The 11,352-nt window shown below is 37.6% G+C and overlaps 1 protein-coding gene across 1 annotated transcript in view; it reads right to left on the bottom strand.

The window, feature by feature from the left end:
* The window catches only part of adra1d (adrenoceptor alpha 1D), a 16,063-nt gene extending 5,837 nt beyond the window's left edge, over positions 1-10,226 (bottom strand). The window contains exon 1 of the mRNA XM_015034047.1: positions 8,937-10,226. Coding sequence (XP_014889533.1) covers positions 8,937-9,930 — 994 coding nt within the window. The 5' untranslated portion in view covers positions 9,931-10,226. The remainder of the gene's footprint in view (positions 1-8,936) is intronic.
* Positions 10,227-11,352: the final 1,126 nt, after the last annotated feature.

The raw sequence follows: 11,352 nt of genomic DNA, 5'->3' as shown, positions 1-11,352 counted from the left end.
TAAATTTAGTAATTTAGTAAATTAAATTACTAAATTTAAATTTGTGTTACATTGCACAGATGTGCAATATAACGCATCTGTAATTGTGTTACATTGTCTAGTTAAAATACAGGGCAGCATCCAAGTCCAAAATCTCCAGATTTTTATCCATGCAATTTATCTGAAGTGGAACTCTGTAGGATTCGATGGAAAAGTCTAGTAAAATCTGGAAAAATGCCATAGTTACCAAGATACAAGCCAATGACTTTGAATTCAAATGCACACCGCACTTTTCAGACTTTTATTTGTAATTATTTTGTATCATTTTTCTTTCAACTGCGGAATAATGTATCACTTTACATCAACAAAATAGAAGGCACTGTGATAGTACTGCAACACTTTCTTGACCATTTGTGTAATTCTTTATAAGTGACTGTGCACTGTTTTGGGTCACCATACTTCCAGAGGGTCATGAGGTTGTAGTTTGGGACTCCTTGTAGTCCAGAGATAAAAGGTTTGGTACTTTTTATGCTTACTTGCAATTAAGCTAAAACATTAAAAGAAGGGGGGAAAAAAAAAGCTTTCTTACAAATGGGGTGTTGATGTTTGTAGCATTCTGTACACTCCACTCTTTCCTCTCTTTTTTTTCTAAAGGGGTAAGAGTGCAGTTTCTTTCTGAAAACAAAAATGCTGCAAATAATTTGTTTGCTGTACAGGGAAGTATTTAACATTTTTAAACTCAGCTCCACGCTGAACACAACAAAAACAAAACGGTGTTGTTTCTTTCTTAAATCTGGTTTTGCTGTAAAATGCTGTATTTTCTTGAATGTGTTGTTTCTGATTGCTTACTGTTCCCCCACCTAACCCGACAACCCTCCATTCTAGGCTTCACACAGATCTGAACAGTGACTCAGTAGCTGCTTGGCAGCATGCTAATGTCAAGCCGAGAAGTTCAGTTGTCTTACGTGGAAATGACTTCCATGTAATTTTCATAGTGACGGTCTCATGCTGTTCTGATATCATCTACTGACAACACACTGTGAACCAACAAATGCACAGAGGATGAATGTGTCATCTACTGAACCATAAAATACAGCCTACAAGAGGAGAATTTTTTTCTTTTTTTTTACAGGACTGTTATTTATATCTTACTTTCAACTTTGACAAGGAATATTCACCAAGTCAGATCTGCTCACGTAATACGAAGAGAGATATTGAGGGATGTTTTTCAACCAGATTTTTCTTAATAAAATGACGTCACCTTCAAGGCAGACAGCACATGATTCACCACTCTGACGCAAGGCCAAGCACCATGACAACAGGTTGATCTTTTTTCTTCCCCCCCCCCCACTTTGCTTGTTTACTGCCTATCAACTTGTTTGCATGTTTTTATGTCTGCAAGGCAACTGCCCTTGTTGAATCCTTTCTTACTTTGGTGTTTCAGTACGTACACAGATTTACCTTTTGAGGCAAACTGTGAATGCAAGCAAAACCTGAGCACTTTTGATTAAATACAGAATCACACCCGGGAGTCTGGAGACCTGTCAAGATTCTCAGGAAAGTGTTTGTGATGACTCTTTTTATGTGAGGAGAGATAATCCTTAACAGCTCTCTGGTGCAATGCTTTGGGAGTTATCTCTTTCAATTTTAAAATTTTGAGGCACATATTTTTTTTTTCATTTAACCCTTCAAATCTTGGTCTCAAGTGGTCACCAGGTACTTTGATTGAATTCAGTGACTACATGCCACTATCTTTACCTTACTGACTACAAATATATTGCAAAAGAAGAATGCTACTGAGCTACAGAGTGGTTTATATTACCACAATGCCACAAATCAGAATTTTTTTTAAATATTTCTAAGGATTGAATACTTGCAAATGTAAAGTTTCTACGTATAAACACCTCTGGAAAAAATTAAGAGAACCCCTTAAAATGATCAGTTTCTCTGATTTTACTTTTTATATGTAAATGTTTGAGTAAAATGAACAATATTTTGTTTTATGAACTATTGACAAGATGTCTCTGAAATTCCAAGCAAAAATCTTGCACTTATTTGCAGAAAATGAGAAATGGTCGAAATCATGAAAAAGATGCAGCGCTTTCAGACCTCAAATAATGCAAAGAAAACAAGTTCATATTAATTTAGAAACAGCAATACTAATGTTTTAACTCAGGAAGAGTTCAGAGATAAATGTATGATGGAATAACCAGGAGGTTTTCAATGGGGTTCAGTGCAGTGGGCTCTTCATTTTTTCTAAAGCTGTAAATATTGGTAGTTATTTAGATCAGTTTTAGCTTAGAGACATGGGAGCTTCATGTGTCAATGCATTTCAGGGGGTTTGTTGTTACGAAGGACCAAGACATGTCAGAAAAGCCATGGTTCTGTGGGGAGATGAAGCTATAATAATAAAAGTAAATTGGAAAAAAATATATATATACTGTATATAATGCCACTTAATCTACAGATCTGAGTTCAACACTGAGGCTACACATAAACTTTATTTACACCAGAGTGGTGTTAAGACCAAACACTCAAATTTATTATAGATATTTCATCTGACTGGTCTAATGCTGTTCCAGGCTTAAACTTCTCACAAGGATCACAAAAAACCCATGTAAACCATGAAAAAAAATGCCAGGAATCATAAATCAAAATTTAGATTTCACTCAACATGAACTAATTTCTTTACAATTTTTATACTGCAGCTGTATCAATGTGTGGGGAAAAAAGTGTATCATTGTTTATTTTGTAGGAGAGAAAAATTGTATATTTACATATTTGAGTAGTGGAAGGATGGAAACAACATTCCATGTATTTCAGTCTAACGTGTTCTTAAAAGTTATGCAGGCTGTGGACTGACAGCCAAACAGTCTCCTAATACCAACACAGACAATGTCCAGGCGTCTGTGGTGATATTGGGAGAGTGTAAAATGTCAGTTGTTCAGAGTGAATCATATTTGTCAATCTTAATGACTCTCATACAGCAGCGGCGTCTCGGTGATCAGGTTGCTCCTAACAGATGGCGCAGCGCTGGTAGTACATCTCAGCGGCAGATGAGAAATTGTATTTAATTTGTTTATGTTTCTTTAAGGTGATTAATGTTATTACACCAAAGTAAAACGACGAGTGATTTATTCTTGGGCCCACTTCTACTGTTTCTGTTATCAAACAGTCCAAGTTTAGACTTTTAATTTAATTTAAACAAAAAGTTCTCATCTGTCACATCTGCACACAGAAAGTCAGCATGCTGAAAGAAATATGTAGACTAGAGCACGGTCAAGAATTCACCTCAAGCACAGAGGCAAGGTGACACGTCTACTTAGTGCCACTGTTCAACGTCAGTACTTTGCTGCCCTCTGGTAGTAGAGTTACACCAAATAAAGCCGAAGTTCACTAAAAGTGTATTAGGTACCAAAATATGCTACGTTTGTTCTATAAATTGATTTACAATCTCTACTTAATTATCTACTTAACAAAAACACAGATGACATTTTGTTTCTTATATATATATATATATATATATATATATATATAAAGGGTTCAGGATATCGTACTGTGGGATTTGCAGGGTTCCTTGTAAAGTAAGGAAAAAATATTTCGTTATAGATTTGTTTTATCTGTTTGCTAAAATATATGTATATGACTAAACTACAGAGCCCTCTAGGGGACATGGAGGATGTTTTTTTCTTTTAAGTTTCTTTTAAGTTTTGTGTTGGTAGTTTGAATGATTTAAAGGGCCGTTTTCATGTGCAGTTCCATCTCAACCTTACACAAACAGACATAAACATGCAGTGAATAAGTCAACTTTTAATCAATTTTTTGCAACAAAGAGTTAAGAATAAACACATTTTCACTGAGGTGCTTTATATGTGTATATATTTGAAATTTTAAATTGACATTTGTGACTGTATGCAAAATAGACCAGCAAATATTGCAGTAAGCATATTGTGAGGTAACGCTAAAGTATAACAAAGCAACGCAAAAAACAAAAAAAACAAAAAAATGAGGGCTCCCTACAAAACAAAGGGAGGCAGCATTAAGTGTTTTGTTTTTTCATAGTGAGCTCTGGAGCAACCTGCAGAAACCTCTGGCTTCTTTAAATCAAACTCAGAACATGATGAATCCTCTCTGCAGTTTTCACTCAAAGGCTAAAGATTGATTTACCTTTGTTCTTGACTTGCTTTAGCTTTTTAGCAATTTTAAATTTAGTTTGAAATATTTCTTTAATATGTCATGCTTAGTTTTTATTTTCATTCATATATTTCTTGTTTTCAATCATTTTTCTCCTCCGGTCATTCCCCTTCCTGTGAGACAGTGGAAATTACAGTGTGCGTGCGTGCGTGCGTGCGTGCGTGTGTGTGTGAATAAACTCGCCTTGCCTTGTATACTGTAAGCAAATTGTCATAAGTGAGCTCAGAGTAAAGCTCATGTTGTTGAACATCTTGTTTGGTACAAGATAGGAATCCTGTAAATAAGATGATAAACAATTCAAGGAAGGAGGCAGCATTTTGTTTTGGTTGCTTGCTTTGTTTTTTTTAGAAGTGTTTAGAAGACATAATGAAGCACAACCACTGTACAGACATTTACTGTAGATATACAGTAACTGCTTTTAGAGGTTACAATCCCACAGGTACTCGAGTCTGAAAAGCATTATATTTTACAAGCAAACTGTTTTATAACCTCTGGGGTTTGCATCATGTGACATCATCCTGAGGCTGTGCAAAAATCCTATTTGATGACAATATTTTTTTATATATATTAAATCACAAAAATAGTCAATATTCAATATTTTTGGTGAATTATTCCAGTTTAATTTGTCAGGATGGACAGTCTTTTAAATGATAGCTTTTTGTAAAGACAAACACGATTTTTAATATACCTTTCTCTGCATTTTTTTTTTTTTGGTAACTCTTTGTCTAAAACATTTACATTTTAAAGGTAAGTATCATCAGAGCTAACCTGTACGATTTAAAGATGAGACAGACTGTTAGGTCCTCATTTGCATCAACGCAGACAGAGGATCCTGTTGGCCCAGAGTGCTAAAATTACACCTCTGTCTCTCTGTGAAAGGTTACTCGTTAATGATTATCTCCTCGATCGACCAAAATCAGTGTGTCTGACTGAGTATGTGCAAGCAAGATCCTCCATAATCATCAATCAGTCATTTAACAGTCAGCCCACACAGAGGGATAAGATGATACGTCATTAATCCCTGTGGGGATGTTATGTTTTGAAATAAATCCTGAGAGGAAGTCGGCGTACCATCCTGCACTGAGCGACGTCTGTGGCAAAAATATCTGCTGAACAGATGGTTTTAACCAAGATTGATTTTTTTTATTTATTTATTTTATGTATTTACACTTATTTCACCAAGAAAATTCGATTGATATTTAAAATTTCTCTTTCAAGAGAATCCTAGCAAAGACTGGCAGCAGCTCGAAGAGTTTATTTCATTTCAGCTCAAAGGGTTTTATGCTTTACAAACTAATTGCAAAATAATATTCTAGACACTCCTGTTTCTGATTAATAAAGCCTATTAGAAGCTATTAAGGCTCATAAGGAATCAGTTGTTTCAACAACTGAGATTATATGAAACCTTTTTTTTTATCACAAATCTCGTGTTTGAGAACTTAAATGTGCTTCATAAGACAAATGGATTAATCATTTAAGTCCTGTTATTAAAGACTGGAGTGTTTGGTTGCTGTGGGAATTGTAATAAGGCTCATCTATGTGTTTACACATCTATAATCACAAGAAATAATTATCTCTATAACACTTTGCACAGATATACACTTGCCATTTTCTCTTCTATTGGATAAATGATGTAATCAGTGGCAGCAGCTTCTGTTTTTGCATCATTTCCTGTCTTTGCTGAACAGCTCTAAAGTCAGAAAAGAGTGAGATATCAAGGCTTGATGGGATGCTTGGGATTTGTTCAAACTAGCTTTTACAATCAATCAAACATATTGATCAAACTTCAGTTTGATTTCCCTCAGAGGCATGTTTTCAGCCTTTTGCAGTGATAGGCGACAGATTGTTACTCTGCTGGTGTGCCATCACACTTCCCAAATGTCATCCTTGTAGCACTGAAGAGAGACATTTCAAACTGCTTGTCTTCAAAGGTTTCTACAAAGTTTTCATTAGAAAATTATAGGAAAATCAAAGAAAACATTTTACTCTCACAGAAAATGTTGATAGTTTCACCAGTTGTACACACACATCCTTATACTTCTATGCAAACTGAGGACTTTCCTTTGACTTCCATAGTGTCTGTATTTATGCCAAACCCAAGCACTTTCCTCTCTCCACTTTCCACAAATGACCTCCCTTTGTTGCTGCATTTTGTGAAAGTGGTCCTCTATGTGTTGCATATACAAGTACGCACACGCACGCACGTGCGCCCCTGCAGACACACGCACACACACACAAAATATGAAGGAAAACCGTCAGTAAGAAGGGTCTTAGTTCAAGGATAATTTTATCATTTATGCTGCATGTGTCTTATGCGTCTGCAGTGGTCAAAAGCATTTGTGCAATCAGCATTAGGAAATTGATTTTTAGCAAACAAAACTGAAAAAAAAAATAACACAAGTATAAGTATCAAGAATATAGAACTCAATCTGGAAGGGAATGTAGCTGCAATGAACAGGGGCCTCCAAATTGAATTCTGCCTACAGCCTCATGCAAACTTCAACTAGTTTCAACAAGATTCAGTCAGAAAGCCACTGTATTTATTACATATTATGAGACTTTTTTTTATTATTAAAAAGTGAAAGTATTTGTAAAATCAAACAATTTTCCATACACAACTTGTTCCCCTCCCCGTGCAGACGTGCAACAAGGTAAAATCTATATTCATGTTTTACCAAACTTTTAAGAAGACTGTTTAAGAACCCTGTTTTAAAAACAGAACGTGGCATTTAATATGAGGAGTTTTCCATGACTTTTCTGGCTTCAAATATATGAAACGAGCCCTCTATAAATATTATTAACATGGCTGTTGCAGCCCTTTGGCTTTAGAAGCATTTAGCTTCATTACTGAAGAAGGCCAGTCTATTGGCTTCTCTTTCCAGCAAGTTATATCAGTCGTCTCATAAGTTCTACAGACTCAGAATAATTCTGGGCATGAATTATGACGTATTGGTAAGTAGGCTGCTTGTTTGACCACTTTTTACATTTCTTGGAGTCTCAACCGTTCAGTTCTGTTCTTGTTTTAGGACAAATAAACAGACAGGGAATCTGATTATTTTTGTTGTTCAGATCAAACCACTTTTAAGTGACTCTTTTTCCATCCAATGCATTACTTCCCCAATATTTTTAAAAACTGGTTTTGTGTTAAAAAAAAATCAAAAAAAAATCTTGAAGAAGCAATGAATTTACCGTTCAAATGATGCAAGAGACATGTATTTCCTGCTCCATTTATAATTGCGATAAATGCTTGATGCTAATGGAAATAATGAAATTATCCTTTGTGGCCGACTTCAGGGTTTTTACTGCTCCCCCAAAATAAACTTTCTGGAGGCACTCCAGCAGATACCTCTTTTGCTTGCTTTTATTTTACCACAGACCTTACCTTACAAGTCTCTGTGGTTAATTTAGAGTTACTCGCTGATTAATTACGGTACTGCACTTTCAGCTAAATTAGTGGTAGAAAATGCTTAATCACTCTAAATGTGGCAAATACATCAATTATTAACAGTGAACATCCATAGTTGAAATGAGAAATATCTTATCTCGTCGGCAAATAGCATTCATCTTTACAGTGCTTTGCAAAAGTATTCAAACCACTTTTCAGATTTAGTCACATTTAAATTATGAACTTCAGTGTATTGTAGTGAGATTTTGTGTGACAGACCAACACACACACAAAAAAACACCTAATGAAATGGAAAGAAAATTATACATGGTTTAAAGATGTTTTAAAAATTTTAAATTTGAAAAGTGTGACGTCTGCTTGTTTCCAGGACCCTTTAATATAATACTCTTAAATAAAACAAATTTCTTCAGAAGCTATCAAATCAGCGAAGTTAGTCAGTCTTTGTGTAATTTAAAGACAGCTGTTCCGAGAAGGACTTAGTGAACAAAGAATCACAAACACCAAGAAACATAGCTGACATGTTAGGGAGAAAGTTGTGGAAAAGTCTGAAGCTAAATTAGGTTATAAAAGATCATTTCAAGATTTTTCAGAGGATTGTTTAATATCTATCATCTAAACATGCAAAGAGTACAACACAGCTGCAACTCTAACAAGACACGGAGCAAGCTGCGCAAGGAGAGCATTAGTGATGGAAGAATACCTCACATTGTCTTGGAGATGCCATTACCAAGGTGTGGCATAGTGGTGGCAGGGTCATGCTATGGGACAGGCAAAGTACTCAGTGTTGATGGAAAGATGCAGGAAGCTAAGTAAATAAGAATGCTGGTAGAAAACTTGTTAGAGGCAGCAAAATGTTTGAGGCTGGGGTAGATGTTCACCTTCAAGCAGGAAAATGCCTGAAGGAAAATAAGGACAAATTATTAAAAATTAAAACAAGACTTTTTTTTTTCAGACTATTTTCATCTAATCTAATCAAACTAACCATATGGTATTTTTCAAGGAGTAGTGGAGGGGGAAAAAAGCCCTGTCTATAGGAGGAAAGCTTTAATTGATGCAAAACGTGTTTCTACTCTGGGCAGTGCAGAAAAGTCACGTACTACACAGTTTACAGATTTTTTTTGTAGGGCTCGGGTTCAAAAGGAAACTACGTGTCTGTCTACCTTACACAGTCCTAAAAACGCTCTGCAGTTTGTCGTTGATACTTGACACAGAAAATGTTTAAACAGGTCTGCAAAAAAAGAAAAAATTACGAGTCTGGAGAAACACAACACACGTATACAGCTTTGGAAGGCTTCAATAATCGAAGAGATGCTGGATAAAAATGCGTTTAAGAAGCAATAATAAATCTTCAACCTACCTAACGGCAGAAAGAGGAAGAAAGGCAGCCAGCAGAGGATGAACATTCCGACCACGATGGCCAGAGTTTTGGCAGCCTTTTTCTCCCGGGAGAACTTCATGAGCCGCACAGACAGGGAACTTCTGAACGGATGAGTCTTACTGTTCTTGGAGCTGGCAGAGCGCGCGTCCTCCAGCACGCTGCGGCAGTGGATCCGCAGCACAACTTCTGCGGACTTGTTTCTCTCCCTTTTGACTCCCGCTTCCAGACTCTTGGTGGTCCTGCGGGCCACTATGTACACCTGAAAATACATGATCAGGATGACCATGAGCGGGAGGTAAAAGGAGAAGAGGGAGGAGAAGAGCGCGTAGCCCGGCTCCTCTGTGATCCCGCACACGGTCTCGTGCTCGGGCGGAGGTTCCTTCCATCCCAGGAGGGGACCCACGGAGATCACCGTGGAGGACACCCACACAAGCACCAGAATAGCAACTGCCCTCCTCTCGGTCATAATGCTCGGGTATTTCAGGCAGTATTTTACTCCGATGTACCGGTCTATGGAGATGATGCAGAGGCTTAGGATGGAGGCGGTGCAGCAGAGCACATCCACAGCTGCCCAGATGTTGCAGAAAACCCGGCCGAACACCCAGCATCCCAGCACCTCCAGGGATGCGGAGAAGGGCAGCACGATGATGCTCAGCAGCAGGTCTGCCATTGCCAAGTTGACGATGAAGAAGTTTGTGATGTTCTGCAGGTGTTTGTTGCACACTACGGACAGGATGACCAAAATATTCCCGACGATGGCCACCAGAATGAAAACGGCGAGGAAGATCCCGGTGCCGACGACCTGCGGGTCCATGGTGAAGTTTCCGCATTTTGTGATGTTGTCGTCGGGAAAGATGCGCTCCAGAGCGGACACGTTGAACGTTTCAAAATACAGCCCATAGTTGCTTTCATTCCTCAAGTTAGAGTCAGTCATTTTTCGCCATAAAGAGAAGTTTAGTGTAAGTTTTCTCATGAAAACATCATTGTCACTCCATGCTGCATTTGACGTAAGAGCACCATACACACAGACCCAACACTTCCCCCCACCCCTCCCCCCCAAAAAAATGCTTCTTCAGAAAACAAAACAAAAAAATCAAATCACATTTTCTGAAAAATGATATTGGAGTTCTTCTGTGGTGTATTCAAGAAAAGAAGAAACTGAGTGTGCACTTAGGTCCATTTCAGCTTTCTTCATCCTAGCGATGGTTTCCCCACTGGTGGCATCCTCTTAACTGAGTGAGAGCTGGTACAGCGCGTCTGAACCTGCGGCTCCACCCACACCACGACTCCCGGTACAGTCTTCACAAGAGAGCACAGATTTATATACACGTTCACCGAGATCTGGGCTTTGTGAGTGATATACCTCCGAATGTCTTTACTTTATGCACTGCAAAAATTGAATTCTGGAGAGTAGTAAATTTTAGCTGTTAAAATAATTTGAACTTTAACCAACCATTTAGCCCATTTGACAATGGTGTTTGGTAGTTGCTGAACAACAAATACGATTTTTAGGGGGGCAATAAATCTTAGCTAAACATTTCGATTCTGCATTCAGTTTTTATGCTCCACAAATCTGGAAAAAAAAACTTACACTACAAAGATGCTGAAACACCAAGTTTATTGGAATTACGCCTAAAAACCCACCTGTTTAGATTTGCCTTTGATTAGTCATACCTGGAGCACTGATTAATTCTAGTCATCATAACAATATTTAATGGTGATTGCGCTTTATGATGGTATTTGTTCAAATGTAATGGTTGCTGCTGTTTTTGCCGTTCCAAACATAATTAGGTACTGCATTATGGTGTTATTATGTAAAACACTTTTAACTGGCTTGTTGCTGAAATGTGCTCCAAAATTCGCTGCTTCAGGCAGATTGCTTACTGCAGCCCTCATTTTAAACACCAGATGGCGCGGCAGAGGAAATTTGCTTGCATTCATCAATTGGTGGCAGAAGACGCTGTAACTAGACTTTGACCCTCTGACTGTTACCTTTAGCAACAGTTTTTTTTAATATAAATATTAACTTTCTGTGTAAATTCAACAATGTGTATGCCTGTAAAAACCCAGTCCTGCTGCTTTTTCTGTTTGGCATGTTTTGTAAGGTGCGCATGGGACAAATTACAGTGCACAACCATCCAAAATGCATGGCCAAACTTCTTTCCCAACATGGTCTGCGCTGGCTTCTCTTGCAAACACAATAACAGCAACCATGAATTACCCATGAGGCAGTCTTCACCAGTGACAGATACATCTTTGCCCTGTCAGAAAAAAGGGTTAAGATGCTACTTTGCTGGCATACATTTGTCATAATGTGTTTGGTTGAGGCAAAGCTAAGGTGCAGACATCTGCTTTAAAAAAGCCTTTTAGAGAGTTTCATTAAAAGAAAACTTAC

Source organism: Poecilia latipinna, unplaced genomic scaffold, assembly GCF_001443285.1.
Source record: "Poecilia latipinna isolate Pla-1442-1.1 unplaced genomic scaffold, P_latipinna-1.0 Scaffold286, whole genome shotgun sequence".
Lineage (NCBI taxonomy): Eukaryota > Metazoa > Chordata > Actinopteri > Cyprinodontiformes > Poeciliidae > Poecilia > Poecilia latipinna.
This window is presented reverse-complemented; position numbering and strand designations above follow the sequence as displayed.